The sequence below is a fragment of the Suncus etruscus genome, chromosome 2, assembly GCF_024139225.1.
Source record: "Suncus etruscus isolate mSunEtr1 chromosome 2, mSunEtr1.pri.cur, whole genome shotgun sequence".
NCBI lineage: Eukaryota > Metazoa > Chordata > Mammalia > Eulipotyphla > Soricidae > Suncus > Suncus etruscus.
Genome location: NC_064849.1, coordinates 98,518,117 through 98,545,669, shown reverse-complemented (window position 1 = coordinate 98,545,669; position 27,553 = coordinate 98,518,117). Strand labels below are relative to the sequence as shown.

General features: G+C 39.5%; 2 protein-coding genes and 1 non-coding gene across 4 annotated transcripts in view; 2 read left to right on the top strand and 1 right to left on the bottom strand.

The window, feature by feature from the left end:
- Positions 1 to 27,553, top strand: part of TARS1 (threonyl-tRNA synthetase 1) — a 387,157-nt gene that overhangs the window by 38,311 nt on the left and 321,293 nt on the right. The window lies entirely within an intron of this gene.
- LOC126002786 (small nucleolar RNA U13) lies at positions 1,705 to 1,806 on the top strand. The gene has a single exon (XR_007493423.1). It is a non-coding gene; the product is annotated as a small nucleolar RNA U13 (small nucleolar RNA).
- ADAMTS12 (ADAM metallopeptidase with thrombospondin type 1 motif 12) overlaps positions 19,300 to 27,553 on the bottom strand; it is a 321,939-nt gene continuing 313,685 nt past the window's right edge. For both annotated transcript variants that reach the window (XM_049767671.1, XM_049767672.1), the window contains one exon: positions 19,300 to 19,472. In XM_049767671.1, the coding sequence (XP_049623628.1) occupies positions 19,300 to 19,472 (173 nt within the window). The remainder of the gene's footprint in view (positions 19,473 to 27,553) is intronic.

The window sequence follows — 27,553 nt, the reverse complement described above, 5'->3', positions numbered from 1 at the left end:
TCCACCGTTCACCTAAACCTGGGACCCGCCAGCTGAATGGGGATTGCGGAGCCACGTGGCCTGGGATGGCAGAGAAAAATCCCTCCATCCATCCTTCACCATCCAGCACATCATGAATTATTTAACACAACAGTTGTTTTGTTTTAGACTTCCTTAGCAACACTTTTATTTTTTAATAGTTATAAACATAAAGTCTGTCACTATATTTGCTTTCAAAATATTCAAATACTGGCTAGAGAGATGCTGCAAAAGATTAAGTGTCTGGTTTGCATACACCAGATCGTGTTCGATCCCCGGCACTCCAAGCACTGCCAGGATTGATCCTTGAGCACAGAATCAGGAGTAAGTCCTGGGAACCACCAGTGCTGTCTGTACTCCACATCTTAAACATTCCTGCAAATCTCTGGGCTTTTGCCGAGAAAGGCAAATTGCCCATTTTCTAAGATCATAGATTCTGCCCCAAAGCTTTAGGGACATATAATGGGCAACACTTGGGCATATGCTGAAATATAAACCTAATTAAATTTAAATTAGATTTTAATTTTAATTAAGAAATTAAATTAAATTAAAATTTTAAATTAAAATTAAAAGAACCTAAACTAGCCAGATGGTTCTGTAAGCAATTACAAATCCTGTCTTTGTAATGATCTTGTCACTAGGTAAGAAACATTAAAATCCATGTTCATATAAAATAAAAAACCACAGTCAAAACAAACAAGCAAGCAAAACACAAATACAAAAACAAAACAAAACAAAAGAGCCTGACTTAAACTAGTCCTATACTAAGTTTCTCCACAGCTGCAGATTTTCCTTTATACTTTTCAACAAGCTTTTCTGTTTCTAGCTGTGAGTCTTAGCATCATCATTATCTGACACATTTTTTTTGTTTTGTTTTTGATTTTGGGACACACCCAGCAACACCCAAGGGTTATTACTGGCTCTGCTAAGAACTTGCTGCTAGCAGGCTCAGGAGACCATCTGAGATGCTGGGGATCGAATCTGGGTCTATACTGGGTCAGACACATGCAAAGCAAACGCCTTGCTGCTGTGCTATCACTCCGGCCCCCATTATCTGATACTTTTATTCTTGCACCTATTGCAGAGTCTAGGAGCCAGGGAGGGACGAATGAACCTGCACCTGCTTCACTGCTACTTGGAGTCTTGGCTCCCGCTTCACTTGCTACTCTGATTTTTTTCTATTTTATTTTAAGGAGTGGAGCGTTGTTTACTTTGGGGGATACACCCTACAGTGCTAAGACTCACTCCTGGCTGCTGTCCAGGTATCACTTCCAGAAAACTCAGGGGACTATTGGGATGTTTGGGATTGAACCTAAGTCAACAGTGCCAGGCAAGAGCCCTATCAGCTGTACTGTTCTCTAGCAACAACTCTCACAGGTTCTATCTTCTGCCTCAGTCTTTCTCCTAGGATCCTCTGTAGGGAAAAGAAGAAAGCCAGCTCTTTGCCAAGGCCCAGGCATGGACACAAGTCCTCAAGATCTCAGTGGTTAACTTGCGTCTCATTCTTAGGTCTCGTTCTTGGGTCCTGCTGTTCTACTCAAGCCCAGGCCTGTTTCCCTTTGAATCACTTGCTGAGGAAGGTCAGTGAGAAAACAGCTCCTGAGGGCATATAGAAGACCAGCTGGTGACATTCTGGGGCAGGATAGGGGGAGAATGCTGAGTCAAATATGGTCAAGAATAGACCTGATCCTTTTCTGGTTCATAAGCATGATGATCGGGTTTTCACACATCTGTATGATATGTGCCTCCCTTCAACCTTGTTACCGTTGGCACATGACCCTTCTGACAGGGAAAAAAAAAAAGAATAGACCTGTAAGAGCCCAAGCAATAGTTCAGTAGATAGGGTATTTGCCTTGCATTCTGCCAACCCAGGTTTAATTCCTGGCATCCTATATGATCTCCTGAGCCTATCAGGAATTATTTCTGAGTGCAGACTGAGTGCCCCAGGTGTGGCCCAAAAACCAACCAACTAAAAAAAAAAATGAACCGTTATCTTTTTTAGGAGGATGGCCCACACTTGGTGATGTTCAGAGGTTACTCCTGGCTCTGCACTCAGGAGTTATTCTTGGCAGTGTTTGGAGAGTCATATGAAATGATGGGGATCAAACCCAGGTCAGTGGCATGCAAGGCAAACACTCTAGCCACCTTACTCTCATGAAGGCCCAAGGATGAATCTTTAGTTGGACAGTTTATTTAAATAGAATTTTATTTGATATAGATAAATTGGTTTTTAATAACCAAGCTCACAGGCATTTGATAGTAAACCATAATGCCAATTTATCATATTTGCATGAGTAATATATTCCAGGAGTACTTTATATTCCATGAGGTTTATATTTCTATGTGTTCCATGAGAATTAGACAATGGTGACAATAGAATAGGGCAGTGAATGATTTTTTTTAAATCCTGGACAATAGAGGTAAATTCTACATTTTTAAGCCTTTGTCTCTTCTAGTCACAACTGATTGCTTTCCTCATGTTATCCCCATCAAGAAATCAATTGTGTCAATTGGTCTCAGCTGGCTTTCACGGGTCAGCATGATTAAAAGAAATTTCCAATTCCAACTCTAATAGCTTTGATTAGGCAAATGACTACCAAAATCTGTCAGTTTCCATGATAATGTTGAGCCTTCCCACTAGAAGTGAATAAACTATAGTAGTAGCATTTATAAATGTTCTTTCTAGCATTTTTCCTTGAAACACTGATGATTTTTATTTCTCCTTTGTGAGGATCAAATGAATATGGAATAAGCATATTCACAGATGATTGTCACGCAGCAATCTGTGGCCATGATCATTAATGTCTGTTATAGAAACCTGAATTGACTAACACTCCTAAGCCCATTGACTAACATTTATGTGTAGAATTACATAATGTGATTTAATAAGTTAATCACAGTTTAAACATTGGAATATTTTATAATATTCCTCTAAGATATCTTTACTACCAATGTCTTATGTCTCTAACTATACTGATAGTGACTGTTTTTTTAGAATTTTAAAAATTGCTTTATTTAACACAAAATACAGTGTTCATAATACAGTTGATTTTTTCCTTCACAGTTACAAAGTTGTTCACTACTGAGTTTCAGTCATACAATTTTCATAACTCTTTACCAGCACACGTTTTCTGCCACCTAGGCCCCCAGTTTCCATCCCTTTCTCCTCTCAACTGTCCTGCCTGCCTCTGAGGCAGGCATCTCTCTCTCTCTCTCTCTCTCTCTCTCTCTCTCTCTCTCTCTCTCTCTCTCTCACTTACTCACTCTCACTCTCTTACTTTCTCCCCATAATTTTCTCTTTTAGACACTGTAGGTTGCATCATATATTGTAACATATATCCATGAGTATTATGTTACTGGTGACTTGCATATCATTTTATCTCCTTTCAGTACCCAGTTCTTGTTCAGAGTGATCATTTCCGACTCTTTTTGTCATAGTGATCCCTTCTTAGCCCAGAGCAGGTCCCTGCACTGCTCCACCACTATTTGTGGAAAGCTTCCTACCATGGTCTGGTCCTCTTGGCCCTCATATCTATTGTCTCTGGATATTATTACCATACTACCTTTCATCTTTCTTATATCCCACAAATAAGTGATTTATTCTACGCCCATCCCTCTGACTCATTTCACTCAGCACAATACTTTGCATATCCATCCCTATATAAGCAAATTTCATGACTTCAATATTCCAAACAGCTGCATAGTATTCCATTGTGCATTTGTACTCTCATTTCTTTAGCCACTCATTTGTTCTTGGGTTCTTGAGTAGTTTTCAGATTCTGGCTATTGTGAACAGTGGGTGCTTCGATGAATGCAGAGGGCTTTTCTGTATTGTGTTTTGGGGCTTCTGGAGTATATTCCTAGGAGTGGTGATACTGTATATTTTTGAGAGCCATGCCTGGCAGTTCTCAGGGCTTATTCTTAGAAGTTTTGATTGTTTGTATTCCCAGCCCCGTGCTCTCTGGGGTGGGTCGCATGCTTTTGTCTTGGCACACTCCTGGTCTTCTTGCTTACCTATCTTTCAATTGCAGTGCTCACTGGGAATTGAGCACTCTAGCTGCAGTGCTCACATACATGGCTATGTACTGGAGACTGGACATCTCTGTTATAGTGCTGGAAGTTCCCAGAAAGCAGAGCAACAGGGACCACCATGCTCAGTGCATATGGGCATCACTAAAGATCAAAATCATGTCTTCTCATTTGCTTTAGCCTTTTATCCTGTAGGCCCTCTTGGTAATTGTTTTATATTATATATTTATATTATTCATATATTTTACATTTATGTAAAATACATATATTATATATACATATATATTACGATCATGCATATTTGCTATTTATATACTTAGAACTGTGTAAATAAAACCTACAGCTACCTTCTCCTAATAAATTGACATTTCAGTTAAAAAGTAAATACCTTGTGGCCAGAGAGATATCACAGCAGTAGGGTGTTCGCCTTGCATCTAGGACGGATGGTAGTTCGAATTCAGCAACCCCTATGGTTCCCCGTGCCTGCCAGGAGCCGGGTGCCTGAGTGCTGCTGGGTGTGACCCAAAAACCAAAACCAAAAACCAAAACCAAAAAAAGGTAAATCTGTTGCTTCTAGGGTTTCTCTCCTTAAATGAAAAGGAAAGAGCTGTCAGTCTGTATTTTCATCACTACTTTCTGAGGTGTGGATGTCCATACATAATAAGTCAGTTAGCCACATATGAAAACACTAGGTGAGCAGTTTTATTTTGGTGGGGTGGGGTGTTGGGTCACGTGGTGATGCTCAGGGATTCCTCCTGGCTCTGTAATCAGAGATGGATCCTCATGGTGCTTGGGGAGCCATATTCAGTGTATGACATTGAACCAGGGTTATTCGAAATAAAGTGTCTTAACTTATGACTGTCTTCTGCCTAGAGAAATGAGTCTGTTCTTTTCCTAGGGTTTTGTTTTGTTTTGTTTTTGACACACAGTTTAGTACTTAGGGATAATTCCTGCCTGTGTGCTCAGAGATCATTCCTGTAAGGACATAAAGGTTTATGTGTAGTGTCAGGGATCAATCCTAGGTCAGCTGTAAGCAAGGCAAAACCTATTATAGTATCTTTTGCCTCAAGGAGAGTTTATTTTTTCAATGTACTTTTAGTGGATTATAAAGGCAATAAAGGTTAGTGGACTCCTGAGCATACATAATTAATCTTTTTTTTCAATCTGCAAGGGTTATGAGGGCTAATTTGATTTCATCTTTCATTAGCTCATCTGTTATCCAATATTAAAATGAGATGTAAGGCAATCAGTTGGAAACAAGCTGTACTTTGTACAACCCTGTTCTTAAGCAGGACCCTGGCATCTTTACCTATTGGATTCCATTTGAAATTATTTCCACTGAGAAGGGTAAAGAAATTCCTGCAGACCAGCACTACCATTGTCATTTATAAATACCTTCTTGCCAGGAGCTGCTTTACTGTTGAGACTTAATACTTAGTTTTGTTTTTTTTTCAGTGGGATATATCACTGGAATATTGCTAGAGAACACTTTTCTTTTTCTTCCTGAAATCAGCCACCAGGGGGTAGCACAGCACATGTACAAGCAGGTCCTGGTGTGTAGCAGAGGAGATAGAAAGGGTCTATGAATAACCTGGGTTGAAATTTCTTGTAAATAGAACATGTATACTTACTGAGCCAATAAAACAGTATAGTGCTACACATGTGATTTTCCTTTTTTTTTTGTTTTTGAGTCATATCCATCTGCGCTCAGGGGTTAATCCTGGCTCTACATTCAGAAATTGCTCCTGGCAGGCTCAGGGGACCATATGGGATGCCAGGATTTGAACCACCGTCTTTCTGGATGCCAGGCAAAAGCCTTATCTCCATGCTATCTCTCTGGCCCCGATTTTCCTTTTTTAAATGATGACTTTTTATTTATTTATTGTTTGTTTTAGGACCACACCCAGTGACGCTCGGGTTATTCCTGGCTATGCTCTCAGAAATTGCTACTGGCTTTGGGGGCTATATGGGACGCTGGAGGATCAAACCATGGTCCGTCTTAGATTAGCGTGGGCAAGACAAATGCCTTACTGTTGGCGCCACGACTCTGGCCCCAAAGATGACTTTCTTAATAACATTTTTTCTTTATAGCTCATTTTATTGGTATAAGAATTTTGTCTCTATAACACATCAAACACAAATAATATGTGGGTCAACTACATTATTACAAAAATTTCCAGCCAACAAGTTATCATCATCTTTATGGGATGTCAAAAGCTATATGTGCATTTTCATTTGTGTGGAGCATCAATTGCCACTAATTTCACATTGGTCAAGAGTCAAACATAATGGTGACAGGGCCAGCTGTGGAATTCAGCCATGAATGTTCAGGGCTCAGATGAAGCCTGAGATGGAGTGGAATGAGTGATGAGGCCTACCCTTGTTTCCATATATGAAGCATGAAGAGGTGTGTGGGTGGGAGCTTGTTATGAGGTATGGGTAAGGCTGGCTTTGTACCTCCTCACTGTAGATAAATAATATTTAATTCCCCAGATTCTAGAGAGCTGTTATTGTTTTTTTCAGTTTCAATAGTTTCTGTGTTGGATATTTTGTAGTTGCTAATTAGGGGCATAGCTGAGACACTGAATTTATCAACACTCAGAATAGGATAGGTAGGCCTGGTCATGACGGGCAGCTAGTGTTCTCATCAGTCTACTGGTATGAACTATGCTTTTGTGATCATCTTTCTTTTCTCTCTACATTAAAAAGTTTGAGAGGGCCAGAGAGATAGCTTGGAGGTAGGGCATTTGCCTTGCATGCAGAAGGACGGTGGTTTGAATCCCGGCATCCCTGGCATCCCATATGGTTCCCTGAGCCTGCCAGGAGCGATTTCTGAGCATAGAGCCAGGAGGAACCCCTGAGCACTGCTGGGTGTGTCCTCAAAAACAAACAAACAAAAAAAAGTTTGAGAATCACTGTTCCAAATAATCCTTTTCTTACAGACAAAGGTCAGGGAAAATAACTATCCTAAGGAAGCTTATGAAGTGTGGAATATTTAATTAGTGACCATGATGGGGCTGGAGAGATAGCACAGCAGTAAGGTATTTGTCTTGCATGCAGCCAACCTGGGGCGGACTCAGGTTCAATTCGTGGAACGCCATATGGTCCCCCGAGCCTATAAGAAATGATTTCTGAGTGCAAAACCATGAGTGACCCCTGAGCGCTGTCAGGTGTGGCCCCTCAAAAAGCCAAACAAATAAAGTTGTTAAATTAGTGACCGTGAGACTTTTATAGGGGATCAGATGTTGGGTGGTGAATCTGGGGAACAAGAGGTTAGAATCCAGGAACTTTCTAACAAATAGGCTCACTAACCATCAGGAAGAAGAGAATTTGTTATTGAGTCATCCATTTCCATCTGTATAATACCAGTGAGCACTTTGGGTGCAAGGCCTTATTCCAAGAGCAGATGGATAATGGTCTGCCAAGGAATTGAGTAGACAGTTTTGATAAGAAGTTGGCATTTTCAAACAAATTGTTCTCCATTTTCTCTTCTACAGTGATGAAAAATTTTACCCATAGAATAACATTCAGTATCCTTTCTTCACCTAACATGAATACAATGATGTGCCCCTACATAGTTTACTTAAGATGAGGTCTCATGAAGCAGAAATGAGGGGGGAAAAAACCAATCTGGCTGAGTATTAGAGAGATTGCTGCAGCAGGCAATCAGATCACAAAGCTGACTTTTCTATGGAAGCATGCAGAATCCTTAAGGTTTGTGTAGAAGAAGAATTGAGGACCAGAATTTTTGTGTCCTCATCCCAATATTGTGCTGAATGCTGCCTGCCCCTCGTGACCTGTCTTCTTTGCTTTTTGTGCTGGATGCACATGAAAAAAGGAAGCACATAAAGGTATGGAGTTGGAGTAGATCATACAGAACTGCAACAGGGGACAGAAGTGTGACATGGGTTTACTTCAGTCAATCAAGGCAAGGTCAGAACAATTATTCTCAAAGAATGATTTCCAATGCTGTCTTGATACTCATGCATAACATTTCTGATTATCTGCAGCCTACTTTTTTTGTTTCTGAGTAATGTCTCATTCATAAACATTACTTTTTATCCATTTTTCTTCAGATCTATTTTTGTTTCTGGGCCACACCCAGTGATGCTCAGAGGTTACTACTTGCTTTATGCTCAGGTATAAATCCTGGCAGTGCTCAGAGAACCATATGGGAAGCTGGAATTATAAGATATCATATATAGAATTATATCCGGTCAAACCTAGGTTGACCACATGCAAAGCAAGCATTCTATCTCCTGTAATACCTCTCTGGCTCATGTTTATTCATTTTTCTGTTGATGACATTAGAACTATTTTCAGTGCTGGCTATGAATAAACATACATGGGTATTCTTGTACTAGCATTTTAGACTGAAGCCGTACTTCTGCAGGTTCCAAAACTATAGTCCTTGGCACCAGAGATAAATCCATAACATAGAGCATTTGCCTCGTACGCAGCCTACCCAGGTTCTATCCCCAGCACCATGTATGGTATCCTGAAACTCGCCCCCACCCCAAGAGAGACATCTGAAAGAGGAGTCTTAACATCATCAGATCTGGATAAAACCAAACAAAAAATACAATACTCTTTAAGAGAATACAACATGAATGACTCATCCTCACCCTCACTGTTGTGTAATGTTATATGTATTCTGTGGCAATCACTCTAACCTGAGATACTCTTCAACTTTGACCCACTCTTTACTGCCTTCTTGTGCTTTGCAACACTAGAGAGCACATCTGCACTGCACAATGTGGCCATTTTAAAAGCATACTACCCAAAAGCTCTCCCTTGTGAGAAACAGAGCTATGTAGACCATGAAAAGAGCACTTAGAGCCTGACAGAAGCAACAGGAAGACAATGCTGCTTCATTCATTTACAGCTTGGAACATGGGTGTAGGTTGATCAAATTTTTGTAGCTCTGCATATATCCCTTTGAGACACTAGTATCTTTTTGTTTTAATTTTTACCTTGATCCCCTTCCTTTTCCTTTATTGTCACAATGGATTGTACACTGATTGTGGTGCTTGCTGAGTTGCAGCGCTTAGTTGTGGTGCTCCAGAGATCACACACTTTCTTGTGGCACCCAGAATCCCAAATAGTAGAGCTACAGCTTCAGTACCTGAAGCTGGATGGGATGGAATTGAAGATCAAACTCATGGCTTTATGCCAACAAGGCAGCTGCTCTACCACTAAGCCATTTCTACGTTTCCAGTAGTATTTATTATATTTTATTTACTTATTTTTTAGTCAATAAAAACAAAAACAAAAATAAGCCCTGCAGTGCTCAGGGCTTACTCCCAGTTCTGTGCTCAGGACTCACTCTTGCACTGCTTGAAGAATACACGTGGTCAGGGATCAAAAGGGATTACCAGTAATATTTATTTTAAAGCTATAACTGTACTTTACTATGTAAATGTGTAACTATCAACTCTGGAAAAAAAAAGTTCTATTGCCTAGGGAACTGAGTTCCTGTGGCAGTTTTCAGACAGAGGCCCAACTATTTGGCATTTATTTCCTCAAGAGGTGGGTCTATGGCTTCTCCCAATAAATCCAGGAAGTGTTCCCTGCAGAAAGAGAGCTCAACTCCCATGTGTGCAGCTGGATGGATGTGGTACAGGAAGTACTCATAAGAGGAGAAAGGGGAGAGAGGGGCACCAGAGAAGGCAGGAAGTTCAAAGTTTTAGGTCATGTGTGTCCCTCCCTAGACTTGATCAGAGTCATATTTTCCATCTTCACCCCCAGAGACTGGCATCATACACCCAATCTTTTCTGTGGAATGATTCCACCTCAAAGAAATAGCTCTCATTTCTCTTAAAATGCATTTTGGCGATAAACTCTTCTCATAGGGCAGAGAAAGAATTTACAATAGCAAGTTTTTAATAAAAGCTCAAGTGTTGGCTGGAACAAATAATAAAATTCTTTTGGCACGTTTGGGTTTTTCCAGACAGGAATTCAATAGGGAGGCTGGGTCATCTCAGGGACAGGGTTTTAAGATGCTAGAAGCCAGGGGTTGGCCAAGATTCTTAATCTTAATAAAGGGAAAGGAAAGAGTCACTCATGCCAAGTTTTTTCAATTCTTAACATCATGGAGCAGACAAGCCATCTCTCTGCAAACTATCTGAATCCCAGATGCACAGAGTCTGTGAGCACAATAAAATGGGGATAGTACTTACAATACTAAGCTGGTGGCATGGTTTGGGGGTCAGGGATGCAGCAGTGTGAAGCCAACAATGCAGTTGATAGCCTCTGATGGGAGTGACCTCTCAGTCTACCTCTGCCCAGCAAACACCTGGTTAAGGGCTTTGGCTACATTGCTCGGTCCATCCTCAGAGTCCCAGGCTGAAGAACACATAGCACGTGACTACAAGAGTGAATGGAAGGGCACCACTGTTGTGCCTGGAATTCTGCCCATGATTAGCTCCAAGTTAGAATAGGGAGATGGTGAGGGGGTGAGGGGTAGAGTGAAAAAAAGCAAGTCAGTAGCAGATATCATGCTTGACTGACTATGCCAGGAAAAATTAGGCCAATCAGTAAAGAGCCTTTTGTGGGGGGCAGGTAGATTGTAGTGAGGGACCAGGCCTCAAGGACAGGACAAATGGAAATGGTCAATGGTATTTCAGGGACTGGACTGTAAGAAGTCATTATACCATAAATATCAGAGCAGATATGATCACAGAGAGCACAAAATCCAGCCATTTGAGTCCTTCCATGGGAACCTCCTCCTAAGATAGAGGAGAGGCTCGGGGACTTGGTTGTGAAATCCATGATTGAGGAAACTCTCCTGGGGTTTCATAATTATTTTTAATAAATTTTAACCAACACCCTAGAAATAGTATGAAAAGAAAAGTTTCTTCCTTGCGTCCAATTGATGATTCAGAAACTGCATCATGTTTTCCTAGTAGTTTTGTTTTGTTTTGGCTACACCTGGCAGTATTCTTTGCTTAGAAATCACTTTTGATAGGCTCCGGGGACCATATAGGATGCTGGGGATTGAACCCGTGTCAGCTTCGTGCAAGGCAAGCACCCTACCCACTGTGGTACTCCTCCAGCTTCTTCCCATTGGTTTCAACATTCTCTGTTGGCACTCAGACTTGTTTAATTCTCTTTCTTAAAAGATACTCTTGCTTTCCAATTACATACAGACTGGCCAAGTTATCCACTTGTTTATCCATTTATCTATTCAACTTTATTTGGCAACTTCTGACATTAAGAACTGAGGGTAGGAGCCAGAGAGATAAGACAGCAGGTAAGGTGCTTGCTTTGAATGTATCCAACCTTCCAGGTTTAATCCCTGACACTATATGGTCCACCAAACACACCAGAAATAATCCTGAGTACCATCAGGTGTGGATTTACCTGGCATGTGGTCAACTCCTGGTTCAATCCCTGGCATTGCAAAGCTTTGCCAGCTATGGTCCTCGAGGTCCCTGAGCATAATTATGATAGCGTGGGTAATTCCTGGCACCACAGGACCTGAGTAATGTGGCATCCTCAGCCTCATGGGGCCAGAATAACATGGATCCTCAGCCTCACAATAAACCATGAGAAACAAAAAGGGCAAGGGAGGACAGAGAATGAAAAAAAGAAATGATGCTTGCATAAGGAAGATTTCATGATCAGACTTTGAAAGAGAAAGAAATGTAAGTAACCCAAGAGTTTCCTTAAATTCACATCTTGGTGATTTGTGGAAATGAGACTTGCATCCAGATCTTCTGTCCCATGTTTGGTCAGCCTGCAACACCAACTCTCCTTGAAATACTGGCATGCCTTTAGGAAGATAAGTATCCGGCATTAGTCAAGAGTAAACATTCTGGGGCCGGGTAGGTGGCGCTGGAGGTAAGGTGACTGCCTTGCAAGCGCTAGCCAAGGAACGACCTCGGTTCGATCCCCCGGCGTCCCATATGGTCCCCCCAAGCCAGGGGCGATTTCTGAGCACATAGCCAGGAGTAACCCCTGAGCATCAAACGGGTGTGGCCCAAAAAACCAAAAAAAAAAAAAAAAAAGAGTAAACATTCTCTGTGAAGGGGTATTTACTGGGCACAACATCCCCAATTACTGTTATTGAGAGTTGCTTGAATGTTTCAGGCCCCTGAATTAATTTTACTTCAATTGTGGTTCTGAATTCATCAAACACTGAGCTTCCAGAATAATATTCTGTATTCCTCCTAGCTCTTTAACTTGGCATTAACCTTTCTATTGAGGACATGCTATTTGTCAGTGTGCTAGGTTCCAGAAATAGAAACGGGTCATTTCCCTCTTCTCAAAGGATAAGGATTATTTTATTTATTTATATTTGGTTTTTGAGCACCTAGTGGTGCTCAAAGGTTACTCCCGGCTCTGCACTCATAAATTTCTCCTAGCAGGCTTGGGAGACCATGTGGGATGCTGGGAATCAAACTTGGATTCATCCTGAGTTGGCCACGTGCAAGGCAATGCCTTACCACTGTGCTAATGCCCCAGCCCCAGTAGATAAATTCTAAACAAGACCTTGCTAGTCTGGAACTAACAATGTCAATGATGGTGTTAGAGAATAGTTCAAGATAAAATCAGAAGAAAGTTCTGGATATTACCAGTTGTACCCTCCACCAACCTAAAACAGTTTTCTCCTACTTCTGTTTCTAACTTTTCTGAGGGTTTGCCAATTCTACTAACTCCTAATTTCAATTGTTTGGAGTGCAGCAATGTTTTCTATAGATTGGCTCTCCTGATGGCTTTCTCCCATGAAGCACTCATTGTCTCCCTGTCTTCCAGAAGATGTGGGAATATCTACCATTTAGCCTAATAGTCAAAAAGGATGCTCTGCAATATATGCCAGAGACACCACTCTATATGCATGTGAGCAGGTGATGTGTGACATCAAATTCTAGTCAAACTCTACTGGTTCTGAAGTCTCATAGGCTACTTTAGTCGCTGGCTAAAAATCTAAGTGATTGAGCTTTTATTGGTAGAACGGTTCACATCCAGTGTTAGTTTAGGGTCCAGTCACTGTGGGTTCTAAAGTAACCTAAGAGACTACAGTATCAGCGTTTTCATGCTAACGGCTGACCAGTGAGGGGTGGGCAATGCTTGTTGGAGGAGAAAACAGAAAAGGTGAAGTCATTTTCATGAAATTTCTGCTCTTACACCACTGCGAATCTTTTCATTCTGATATTAAATACAAACATGTCATTTATAACTGCTGGAAAGGGAAACATGATTAGATAATATGTCCTATGCCCTCACCCTCCTAGTCCTATAGTCCATGCTATTTTTTTCTCCCTCCCAGAGAAACAAGAAGTTTCCAGAGAGATGGTATTGGAATATTGCCCTTTCCTGTGCAAAAGGGAACATTGTCAGTATTTGCTGGTCATATATACTTATGCTGAGGTTATTGGTTTGGATGTTACACTTTTTGGTTTCTTTTTGGGCCACACCCATTAATACTCAGGGATCACTCCTGTTGGTGCTTGGGGGAACCATATTTGGTGCCAAGGATAGAACTACTGCCACTTGCATGCAAGGTGGCTACTATTGCTCCATCCTTGGACGCTCCATTATTTTTTTCTCTGTCTCCACCCCACTTCCTATGTAGAGGATAGGAATATTTTCCCCATTTGCACCCAAAATATGCTCCTCAAATCAGCTTTACTGTTCATAAGGGTGTGATATTTTTTGGCTTTGAACTTTAAAAAAATTTATTCTTTAAAGACCATTTTTATTGAGGTACCATGATTTCCAATATAGTTAATTATAATTTTCATGCCTACCTTTTCATTCTAATACCATCCCCAGAGAGCCCTCTTCCCTTTACCAGTGTGCCTAAAACCCTTCCTTGTCACCCCCAACATTCAATAAAAGTTTAATTAATTACCAAAAAAGTATGCAAACCCTTAACAATTTAGGAATAAACAAACTTTCTCAGTTTAGTAGAGGGCAGCCAAAAGCACTATAAACAAATGTCATACATAATAGCAAAGTGCTGTGCTGAGACATTTTTGTCTTTTAAAGAAGCTCCTTTAACTTTAATATGAACTGATTTGACCTATTATTGGGTTAGATTCCTCACCTGAACAAGAAAGATTTTCTAAATATTTTTCATTTTATTTGCTTTTGTTTTATTGACTCTGGTTCTAGTATTGACACACTTGAGCATCTGGAGCTTGTTGAAGACTTGTTTTTGGGTTTTGGATCACACTGGCAGCGCTCAGGGGTTACTCCTGGCTCTATGCTCAGAAATCGCTCCTGGCAGGCTCAGGGGACCATATGGGATAATGGAATTTGAACCACCATCTTTCTGCATGCAAGGCAAATGCCTTACCTCCATGCTATCTCTCCGGGCCCCTTGTCAAGACGCTTGCTTCTATTCACTACCATTCCTTTGTAATATCTAGATCCTTCTATTAAGCTGGTATATTAAATACTTTTTGCTTCCTTGGTATTTCCCAACTGACTTTATCAGTTCTTTAATAAAGTGTGGATTTTAGGGTGAGCTCAGTTTTATACAACTTGGAAACTGCTAATCACTTTATTTTGAGAATTGTGCTAATGGAGTTTGTGCTAATAGTTCTTCAGAACTATTAATATTTTGAGTTAGTTCATTCTCACTGGAAGGTGGTCTGTCTTATAAGGTGTTAAGTTGAATCTTTGTCTCACTACTTAACAGAAGCACTCTATCCCTGGCTTCTTTCCCCAGTTTCAACAACCCTAATTGTCTCCTTGGGGACAAAAATTCTTTGGCTAGTTCAGAGTAAGTTTCTCAGGGGATCAATATTTGCACTGAGCTTTGGAGAATAAATATACTTTGTGACCAAAGAGACAAGAGTTTAAGGTATAAACAGGTGTTCATGATCCTCTGATATCTTCTTGATCAAAATCTTATTTCTTAACATTTTCATATGCATCCTCAGGCATTACAGAGATTTCCCAATGCTGTACTGCTTGTCTCCCCTTTTTTTTTCTTCTCATACCTGGTATTGCTCAGGGATTACTCCTGGCCATGAGTTTAGGAACTCCTGGAAAGTTTGGGGGACCATATGGGATGGTGGGGATCAAACCCAGGTTGGCCATGTGTACAAGCAAATGCCCTACCCACTGTGCTATTGCTTGTCCCCCAACCTCATTACTTTTATTCATTTGATGTGAGTGGATTTCACATGGCCATATGTCCAACTTTTACCCTGTTGTTTGTACTCACAATTGGATTTTCAAAGCAATTCATTTAGAGATTTCTTTTAAGGATTCTATATATAGTTTGGATAGATGAGAGTAGTTTATACTGTGAGCTATAGTTCTGAATACACTGGGTCTTCTGTTGTGAAGAAATTAAGGCATCACATTAGATTATCTCATGGTAGATTGTGACCGTTGCTGCATAATCATTCATATGACCTATATTGTACCTCACCTAGGGTATGAATCATCTGGCAACATGTTGATCTGTGTGGGTAGAGTAGGAGGGAATCTGCAAGGAGTGTAGGAGGAAGACTTTGACATTATCCAGATTTCTAAATTCCAGGGTAACACTGGTGGGGGTGGAAGTCTTGTAACAAGGGTAAATGAATCACAGGCAAACATCAATAACTTTGGCAGTTTATTGCTGCTATTCATAACAAGCTATGATTAAGTCTGGTTTTAAATACTTATGTACCCACTGAGATACCCCTAAAGGAAGCTAGACCTGGTAAAGCAGCACAAAGATATAAGGGAAGTGATGGGTTGGACCATGTACATAATTCAACCACTTAAAAATACAATGATGGGTAGAATTGTGCTTCCTCAACCATGATTTTGTAAATGGCACAAATTACAATAATACTACTAACATACTTTAATTACCATTATAAAAATAAGAGTAGCATCAAATATATTGGCATAGTCATAGCACCAAGCAGTTCATGTGGTCTCTTTCTTGAAAGTGAATCATTAATGCACCAAGCACCAGATATAATGTCCCCAGGACTTCATCTTCAAATAGAAGAGAGAAGAGCTAAGACATGTGGTCTCTGAGTAGCAACATTTAACTTTCAGAGTTTGTAAAATTTTAATTCATCAAGTAGTAAATTATGATCTGAAACAATAGGAAAAATGTCATGTGTTTCAGAAACTCGATGAAGATTGTTAAAATGTCAGTACATATCTGGTAGTATCATACCTGAATGGTAAGGCATACTAAATGTCTCAGGATTTAAAGCAAAGTGTGGTAAGAAAACCCATCATAAAACAAGTCATTTTAACTAAAAGGCAATTGTATAACAAAATGACATCCTGTTTTAGGAAGGTATTTACTAACATGCTTTTTAAACATTGATCTCTTATGGTATGATATGTTCACAAGCTAACAATACACAACTTCCCAGAGAAGAACTAACAAAATGTAAACAAAATGGATTTTGAGAACGTACATTTATGTAAGCACCATGCCTTGCGACTGTCCTCTTTGGTTCATGGTAGATATGAATCCAGTGTGTCTCTTGCTACATTTCTAACTTACTGGTTCAGGATGGAAAGAGAGTAGGCCATGAATGAAATAAACCAAAGCTGCTTCAGAGTGGCTCCTATATTCATCCAAATGGTGCAGATACTATTGAGTTTCTTGCCTTCAGTGTCTCCCTGTGAATCTGAAATCTATCTCTTATTTCAATAGGGATCTATTTAAGTCCTGACACCATTGATACCATTTCATAATAGCAGTAACCAGTCACAGTTGATTATCTGGGCAACAACCACTATGTCAGATGACTCCAATATCAAGTGCTATCTTAATACTGGGATTCAGAAGAAGGAGAAATAGTCTTTACAGCTCTATACAGCAACTGTATACAGACAGTGAATGTCAACATTGAGTGATTAGGGACCAAATACCTGCAACTGAGAAAGACAAGATATCTAGCCAATAAAAAATGGGTTTACTTCTGAGTTCTGCAGAACAGGTTATTTATTTTCAAGTCTCTGATGAGATGTAGAACTCTGTTTTGCACAGTATTATGTTAATTTCAATCAATTTGCTCACTAAATTGATTTCCCTCAAAAGCCTATACTAAAATCCAAGAACAATCTTTGAAAATAATTTCATTAAAATAATCTGGCTCTCCTTCATGTATGTACTAGTAATTTAGCACCTTCTGTCTAAAAAACTATTATTTCATCAGGGAGGGGCATGGGCCAGCCATGTTTTTATGAACAAGGACTATAAGAATTCAATTATTATCTATAAATATAAATACTGGCTTAGGTAAATATATCTTGGTTTCTTCCTGTTTCTGATCTACTTTGAGTTTTACTTCAACCTCAGTATCATTTTGTATCTGCAAGAATTTATCAAAATAGTATACATCAAGGGCTTGAAAAATATTAAGAACATGATATAAAAATTTTCAGTTTCTGGTCTCCAACAATCTAACTAGCATTGGCTAGCAACAAAATTAGACAATGCACATAATATGCAAATATATGAACTTCCTCAGGTATATATCTTTGCATTCTGCCAGCATCTAGAATCTAGCACCATTTTTCAATAGCACCATTCTGCTGAGGATTGAATAGAGAATAGAGGAGAGAGATGGGACAGGTGGCTTTAAAATCTATCTATGCATGAGACTGCAAACCTGCCTCCCTCAATGAAGTCCACATCCTTCCCTTTATCAGGAGCTGGTCTGAGGATTTATTCTGTTGGGTACTGTCATTTACACACACACCCTCTTGTTCTAGGTTTCACTTATGGAAGACCCTCCCTTTAAGCAACCAGGAAACTGGGAATTTTCCCCTAAATTTGAAAATCCTGCTTGCTGTCATCTACAATAAGTATTCATTCATTTCACTTTTCAGAGTTCCCTGACTCACCTGTTCTTCACAGGAAGGAGACTCTGAAAAGCAAACACTGGGATCATTGGGAAATGGGCCATCTTTCTCACTCAGTTGTGAAGTTTCATTCTCTAAAAATGATTGGATTTGCTATACATTTACTAGGTTATTTTTTGTTTGTTTAGGGATCACATTTAGCTGTGATCATATCTTGCTCCTGTCTCTGTGCTCAGGGATCATTCCTGGCAGGCCTCAGAGGACCATGTGAGGTGCTGGGGATAAGATTTGGGTCGGCCTCATGCAAGGCAAGCACATTACTCCCTGTATTGTCAGTCTTATTCCCCATTTACTAGTTTTTTCCAAAACTAATTTCATGCAGAATTCCAATTTTCAACTTGGGAATTTTGGCCATCCTAAACTTGATAAACAATTTGATATGAGTGGTTTAAACAGGGACCCTACTGAAGAAAAAAGTGAATTAGAAAGACATGCATTTGATCATCTGCAAAGAATGGGCATATGCTAGAAAATAATAAAGGGCTATATTTCCAGCAAGAAGTTGATGTGTGTTCATTTGCTTTTAGAAACTTTTATAAAAATTTGCTCTCAAGCCATAAAAAAAAATGTTTTCCATAGAAGTAACCCCAAATCCTCAGATCTAGTAAATTAATGCCATTGGTGTTTCCTTATATTTTAGTGTTTCCAGGTAGATATAAGAATCTAAAGAAGATGGACATGGAGTGTGCAAGCAGAGGGGCCATCTGGGGGCTGCAGCCAGACCCTCTCTCCTTGTCCTGATTGAATTTTAGATGCAGAAAGCTTCTGCCTGGATGGACTAAAGGAATGCTCTCCCATGGTATTTTCAACTAAAGCTGCACTAAAGCAGAGAAAAAAAAACAGAAAAGGCTTATTTTCTCAAGGTAAATGAATAAAATAGTGCATTCCTAGGACACATGGGTTTCTAATTCTAAAAATGTTTGAGGTAGTCTGGGGAAAATGTGTTCTCTTTCATAGTAACTTTAAGGGCAAAGACATCATTTGGGAGCAGGGGAGATAGCTCAAAGGATTATCGGGCATGATAGTGCCGCTGCTGGGATTGATTCATGAGCAACTCATCAGAAGATGCCCCTAAGCATCAACCGGTATGGTCCAAAAAACATACCTCTCTCCCCACACACCCCACACACCATTTTACCAACTATCCTAATTTGTCATCTTTCCCTGGACCTGATTCCAGGAGTTGGCCCATTCTCCTGAATATTTCATTTTTCTACATAGGAGCAGCATTAGTTTCCTGTCACCTCTGTTAGGCATCAAAGCGAAAGGAATACAATTGCTTCTGCTTTTTTTTATGACCAAAAGCTGGACCTGAAATAGTGTAAAACCTCAGTGAAGATGTTTTCAAGCAGGAATATGCCAGGTCAACAGAGTGCTGCAGTCCAGGCTAGAAGGGGCTTTGGTTTGAAGCTAGAGTGCTTTGGAGTTATTCAACAACTCTTTTCTTGACCTGTGGGTGTGGATAGGTGCCTGGGAACACGTGAAGCAGCACTGGGCCCTTATAGTCGGTACAGAACATTTCTTCATTCCTCTGAGTGTCTGGCAGAAACTGACTGATAACCTGTCCTTGGTGCATTGCAAATCTGTAGGAGAAAAAAAAAAAACAAGGAAAAAAATTAAACATTGTCTTTTGTAAGTGATTTAATGCAATGCCTTTTAAAGGAAGTCTTTATATTTCTCCTAAGATTAATTACTCATAAGGAATGGGCTGATATAAATGCTTATAGAGTTCTGTTAATTCATAATAAAATTTGATATTGCCGAGCAATTATTAAGCAACAGACACAGTGAAAAGCGATTGCTCTAAACTAATGAGTCAATTATTCACTTTTACATACATCTCAATCCCATCATGACTTTCCAGAAGGCGTTTAGTTTTCCCTTACTCCTTGACTTGGGTTCCATACTATAAATGTTTTGGATAATGGTATTTTCCTAGACATGATTCCTGCAAGTCCTTGGAAGGTATAAGAGGATGGGTCTCCTGTTGTCTCCATAGAACTTAGCATGTGCAGTCACAGACTCAAGGATGAAAAGAAGACTAAGATTAATTGACAGCTTGGCATCAAGGCCAAACAGTGCTGTTAGATCAGTGGAAAATTAGTTGACTCATATATACTTAGCAAGTTTGCCTTAGATGCTTGTCATTTTATAGCTCTGTATTTAGCTATGTAGTGATATGCTGTATTATTATGTACAAGTTGCATGTAATGCTTTTCTTGCTTCATCTTTTTTCATTTACAGTGGTTCTATGAAAAAATGAGTACAGCTCTTTCCATTTTACAAATGAGAAACATAGGCCAGAGATTTCAAGAACATACACAATATTATTCAGCTAATAAACAGCATAGTCAAATCTGAACACAAGCTTGTTCAGATGTCTGCAGAGCTCTTGTATTCATTCCTTCAGGGACACCATTTATTATTCCCAGCAATTACCCACTCAGTCAACTCACCAACTGAGCTTGGTGCAACCATGAAGACTCCAGAAACAAAAAAATGTTGCTTTTCTCAGAAAGATCCATGGACAAGGATGGAGGCACCAGAAACCAGTAGTTCTGGTAGTCAATATGCAATTAGTCCTTTGGGGACTAATTCTTGTTCTACTCTAATAAATTCATATGTTGGGCCCCTATTTTGTTTATATATAAAGCAAGGAATTAGACTAGCTTGCTTATGGATGCTGTGTGTATGTGTGTTGGGGCATTCTATGCATGTATTTTTTTGACAGCACTACACAAAAATGGTCTGGAGAAAATTCAATAAAGCCCTATGTAATCGGCTTTTCTAGCAAAATTGTTTTATACTTTCCTTAACTGTTTCTTCAGAGCTCTGACTGCCTTTCTTCCTTCTTCACAGAAAAGATCAGGAAATTTTTAAAGAAAAGCTTTTTCACAAATAGGCTCTTGTCCTTTGCAAACAAAACTGCATGCAGCAATGGAAATGGAGGCGATACCTCTGTGATGCTCCAGCCTGGGACAGAAATTTGTTTTTATGACTTTCTGACCTCTGGAACAGGAGGGCTCCAAGTGCTTTTTATCATCACAGAACTCATCATTTCTGTGTCTTTTTGTGAAGAAATAAATGTCTTGCCTTAGCTCTAAGCACTCTATTTTGCCTATATGCTTTAAGTGCATTTGGGAAAAGACAGCTTCAAATGTTCTTAAAACAAAAAAACTCTTCATTCTTGATGCTTTTCCTCTTCAGGCTTTTCTTAAAGCCTATTACAAGAATCAACCTCTTCTCTACTCCCAAGATACTACCTCCCATTATTTTATGTTTAGAAAAAGCATGTATTTCAGCCAAGTCTCCTTATTGTGAGTAGGAATTTGAGGTCTTTAGAAACCCATTAGAATACATTTGCAGGGCAGGAATGATAGCACAGCAATAGGGCGTTTGCCTTGCACGCCTGATCCGGGACAGACCCGGGTTCTATCCCTAGCATCCGATATAGTCCCCTGAGCCTGCCAGGAGTGATTTCTGAGTGCAGACTCAGGAGTAACCCCTGAGCGCTTTGGTGTGGCCCAAAACAAAACAAAACAAAACAAAACAAAACAAAACAAAACAGTACATTTGCTATGCAGCATGGAATATGCATGACACAGGCTTTAGCTCAGAACAAGCACAGATTCCATCCCAGGCATTTGCTTTGAAACAGGCCCAGTAAGACAAATGTAGACATTTGTAGGTTGCCCTTAGACTTAGTTAGGCTGTCCTGGAGCCCTTGTAATGATGGACAGACAAGGTACAACTAGGTCAGCCCTTTGAACTACAAATTTCCTGCCACTGGTATGTAAGTGTCCTGGGGCTACTCTAGGGAGAGCAGAAGGCAGGGTTGTGACTCAGATATAGAATGCCTGCCTCTCATGTGTGAGGTTTTGAGTTCAGTCCTCAGAACTACCAGTTTTCTATAAAAAAAAAAATGACCTTTTCTATAAAAGTGTATATGAGCACACCAACCAATTGTGAATGATCCCTAACATTGCAATAACAACAAACAACAATGGAAGTGGAGATTAGAGAATAGGACAGGAGTTAAGGCACAGAGATTATGCCTTGTATCCACCAAAGTATCAGTTTGAATCCCTGACACTCTCAGGAGTGGTCTCTGACCAGAGAACCAGGAGTAAGCATGAACATCACTGTGTGGTGATCCCCAAACTTAAAAAAAGGGGGATGGTAATAATAAAAGACTCAGGAAGTGTGCAAATTTAGTTTGGATTCTAACTCTCCTCAAAGCTTTGTTTGCTTTTATAAGCTTTGTTTGACTTATGTAATTGGCTTGTAGATGGTGATTCTGGAGTTTCAATGCTGTGTTGGTGTCTCTAAATCTCAGCCAGCAAGAAAATAATTTTTTGAGATGTAATACATTGAGAAGAATATCACTTGGACTGAGCTTCCTGATCAGGAATATGCTTAACACAGGCTCCACTTGTCAGATAGGTTGGCATCTAAATGACTGAAAAACGAAACCTGAATGAGGTTGATCTTTGCTTGATCTTGAGAATCAGGAGATGTTAAGTCCTAATTTTCAATGATCCTCAGAGAATTGGAAACATGAAACATGAAAACATGGTTAGATTCAATTTGAGAAAATAAGGGTGGGGCCTGGAAGAGTGGAGAACAGCGGTGGCCTATACTGAAAGAAGTTGCTCCAGGCCAAGTATAGAAGCTCATTTAGACAATGACTTCGAGCCCAACATCAGGCATGGTTTAATTGTACCAGTTCTCATTATTCTAGAACAATGAAGGCTTATTGTTTGCATCAGCCAATTGGATTCCAGCCAAAGCACACACAGTGTTTCTAATTAGGGGCAGCTATGGAATGGTCACCAATTTGTCTCCGTTCACTAGGAACCAAACTTGGTGATTTAAGAAGACACTAATAAATTAATTTCATTGTTGTTTGCAGTATCTAGATTGAGGATAATATTTGAACCGCAAGAGAAAGTTGGAAAAATAATTTCAATATTGTTAGCAATTTTCCTAAAATTTTGAAAATCCTCATTTCTACATTGCCAACTTTTAGTGCTTGCCTGACATAAGTAGAGTGATCAGTAATGTTTGCTAAATAAATGAATAGATGACATTGTATTCATCTAGAAGAACATCTTTTAGTACAAAGATTGCTGATTCAAATGTTAATTTGTATTAAGTTCGATCTCAGAAATGTACTGTTAATTTCCTTTCTCTTTCTTTCACTACCTTTCAGACCTAAAAAATAATCACAATAATCCAGGAATGGCATATTCAACAGTCTGGTTTTTGTTTTTTAACCATGATTAATGTCATACTGGAACACAGCTGATGTATAATAGACATGATGCATTTACTTGATACAGTATTTCTTTTAATTCAGATACTTGGACTAAGTTTTGTAGCTCTTACTATTATGCTGAGTGAAATAAATAAGTAAGAAGGAGAGAGATAAACACAGAATAGTCTCACTCATCTATGGGATTAAAGAAAAATAATAGACATCATTGTAATAATACACAGAGACAATATAAATGAAATCTGGAAGGACCAGCACATAATATGAAGCTTACCACAAAGAGTGATGAAGGCAATTAGAGTAATAACTACACTGACAACTATCATGACAATGATAGTGAGTGAGAGAAATAGAATGCCTGTCTCAAATATAGACAGGAATTGAGGGAGGAGAGAGATGATGGTTACTGGTGGTGAGAATGTTGCAGTGGGGAAGGAGGGTATTCTTTTTATAATTGAAATCCAACTGCAAACATGTTTGTAATCCTGGTGCTTAAAGAAATTAATCATAAAAATAGATTTAATCTCATTAATAATTTAAAGCAAACTAGCCTCAGGGGAAAAAACCTAATGGAAGTTCATATTGAAGTTTGTAAGTTGGACATAAAATATATGTTTATTGTAATGGCTGACTTGATGATAAGATTCTGGGCATTGAATGAGTGCACATTGAATGAGAGTATTTTAAAGGATAAAGGAGCCTCAAAGAGGGGCTTGTTGTTCTTGTTTCTTTGTTTGATGCTCAGAGTTACTCCGGGTTCTATACTCAGAAATCATTCCTGGCAGTGCTCATGGGACCATATAGGATGCTGGGGATTGAAACCACTTTGGCCATGTGCAAGGCAATTGCCCCCTTACCTGCTGTCCAATTCTCTGGCCCCTCTAAGAATTTTTTGAGGCTTCTTTTTCTTACTGTTTTTAAATGAATAAGTATTGGTTACCAGTAAATAACTTTTATTGCCCTGATAATTGCTAGTAAGTGTAATTCATTGCTATACATATATCTTTTACCAGCCACTATTATTCATCAGCTTTACTGTGTGACATTTCAAAATGAAATGAACCAGGTATGTCTTTTTGCTTATTAAAAGACCAGTATTTATTATTGAAGATTGCATTGTCCAGCAATATAACAAAAAAGATATTCTACATATAATTAAAAAATATCAACTGGTAACACTAGATGATGTCAACCAAGACTAAGGCATTGATTTAATTATATAAAAATTAGCACAACATACAAAGGAATCCATAGCCTCCGTATTTAAAAATCATGGAACCATAGAAGGTGATAAAATGACATTAAAGGAAGAATACTGCAAATTGGTCTTGTGGTATATAATAGTGTTTTAATGTGCACTGAAATTACCCAAAGATCTTATATCTATTCTGAAATTCTGAAGGATGTAGGGGAGCACTGAGATCCACAATTTTCTAAGATGCTTCAAGCTGATGCTAATGAAGGTAGTTCAGAGATCACAATTTGAGAAGAAAACTTATGAAACATTAAAGATTTCTTGAAAATGAACCCTAGGTGGAATCTTTTAAAAGTTGAAATAAGCTCAGTTAGAGAGATAGTCAGTGTATGAACATTCATGAAATATTAATCCCTCTACTCATCTCCTCAACCACCCCACCAGCCCTTTCAGCCCTCATGTACTGCATTCAGGATTCCAACCCACATGGCTCTTCCAGGCTCTACAGTTAGAACTGCAAAGACCTGATCCCTCCAGATGGTGACAACCAATCCCACACATGTGGTTCAGAGGCCCTTCAACCAACAACACATTACTATTTTCCATTCCCAAACCCACTCAAGTTCTTTCTCAGCCAATAATTATTCAATTGTCAGTTCAGAAAAAAAAATTTCTTCATTTTTGGACTATGTCCAGTTGTGTTTAGGGCTCACTCCTGTGTCTGTGCTCAGAAATCACATCTCTAAATACCCAGGAGAGTATTTAGTGCCAGAGATCAAACTGGGGATGACTATAAACAAGGTAGTTGCCACAACCCCTATACTAATTCCTTGAATCCAGAAATATTAATGTTAACTTTTCTCTCCTTATCCACACTTCCCTAGCATGAATAACTGCCAAAAAAATCTCCCTTTGAGCAGTTCTTGAGTCTACTTTTTCTCTACGTGAACTTCTATCTTCCTCAATCATGACACATACACCTCTTGCTTGGGGTCCAGCTGCAGTCACCTCTTAGTCTTTCTTTATTACAGCCAATCACAGTACCTCTTACCTTCACACCATTTAGAATCCCCCAGTGGCTCCCTTCTGTCTCAAAGATAACTTCTACCCAGCTTCTTATCCCTATACTTCAGCTTACACGCCAGCCTTTTGTTGCCTAACTTCATCTGAATTGTGTGCTCAAGTTAGACTTTGAGGCATAACATAATTTTCCTCGTTACCACAGAAGCAACCAGGCTGGCCAGGAACCTCTCACCTGATCTCCCTATTCCTTCTCCACTTCATTTGGAAGCCTTTGCCGCTTTTCCTAGTTTTTATTTATCACCCATTCTCCTGAGTTCTTGGTCCTCTTAGCAGTGACTGCCACTGGTGTGGAGTTTTGCTCCACGATTAGCATTTAGTTTAGCAACCAGTAAGTGCCTAACAAAAAGCAAATATTTGTTGAATAAATGCATACTGAGTATAAAGACCAATGCAAAGTCACTGATTTTATGACTTTTCACCTTTTAAGACCTATAGATAAAGACTACCTCTCAGTATGCAAACATGTGCCTTCTCAAGCACAGCAGAACCCCAGAGTGTTGCCTCATAGTCAGTTCTTTAATAAGGGGCAGAGTCATTCATTCATTCAGACACTCAAAATTCCAATGCTTGGGTTATATCTACTGGATATAATCTTCCCATTGTTAATTTCTCCCATTGTTAAGTGATTTACATAAACAATTACCAAATCCCCTTTTCTTGCCTGAACACTTGTCTGTGAAATTTTTTTTTAAGTTAGAAGTGCTCTAGGGAAATAAAGCACAAAAGAGCAATGGCATGGACTGTAGCATTCACAGCTAAGCCCACTGTTCTTGAATAAGGCGACTGCAGCCTATTGGGATGAAGTCTCTTGCCTGAAGGAGTTTACTGAGCTGGTTTGTGATGTTTTATTCTATTTTATTCATTTCACCTTTCTTTTGGTAGGGACACACTTGATGGCTCTTAAGGGGCTCTTTCTGGTGTCTTGCTTAGAGGGCACTCCTGGAAGTATCTGATGTATCACGCAGTGCCAGATAGAACTAGATCTCCTGCAGATAAACCTTTCTCAGTAGCCCTTTGAGTTGTCTCCCTTGTCTAATTTTGTCAACACTAAGTGCACTTAATATATGTGATTTAAAATCTTGACCCATTTGAGTCAGGCTTGTGTTGTTATGGCCTTTACACTCAAGTGGAAACTGAAGTGCAGAGTTAAAAACCAGACAGAGCTCAAAATCAGAACCTCTACTGCTGGCTGATTTTGAACCTGGCTTTTTTCAACCCCAAGGCCGTGAGGTGTCCGAAGAGTGAGGAGACCAGACTTGGGAATTTTTCCCTGACACCAGTAAAGCATGTACTCATGAACATGCTACTTAACTTCTGGTAAGAACTAAGGTGAACATAGGCATTCAAAATGAGACACTTTTGAAAGTGAAAATAGTAGAAAAAGTGGTTTTCCACTATTTGGGTTTCCCTCCTTTAACATTCGTTTTGTGTGTGTGTGTGTGTGTGTGTGTGTGTGTGTGTGTGTGTGTTTCCTTTTCATGTGCCATCCAGTTCTTATTTTCCTGTTTACCAAGTTTCTAAGCTCTGAGACATTGGCTATGTTTGAAGACTACCCAAAGACTAAGAGAGCTGTGTGATGTTTCAATGAAGAACATCTTAAAGGCCCATAAATTCAGTTCCCTCCAGGTGACTGTTGGCCAATGGCTGAAGAGTGTTGGAATGTTGAATTCTAGTTCAGGCAGAACAATTCTGAGGTATAATGTACTGCCTAGGTGGACTATACTAAAACTTGGACATGTTTGAGTTATGCTCAGTTCAAACTTCTTTCTTTTTTTGACTTACGCCCCCTTACCCCTCAATGGACCTCCCAAAGGAGCACATCCTTAATGAATCCTTTAATATTGTACCTCAGATCACAAAACTGGATCACAGACAAGCACTGTTAGGCTGGAAAAGATAGTTTTTCAGGTCTTGCATGAGTGCTTGAGAAAGGCTAGAGTTTGAAAAAGGTTTCTCAGAAACCTTTGATAAAAGGTCCCATCTCTTTGTGTGGCATGTTGTCAGTATGAAAGTGTTTTGGGATAGAAAACTGGAGTAAGGTGCTCTCTCAGGAAACTTGAGTCCAACTTCACTAAGTCAAACACTTGCTCACTCTAGAGCTGACTGGCCTT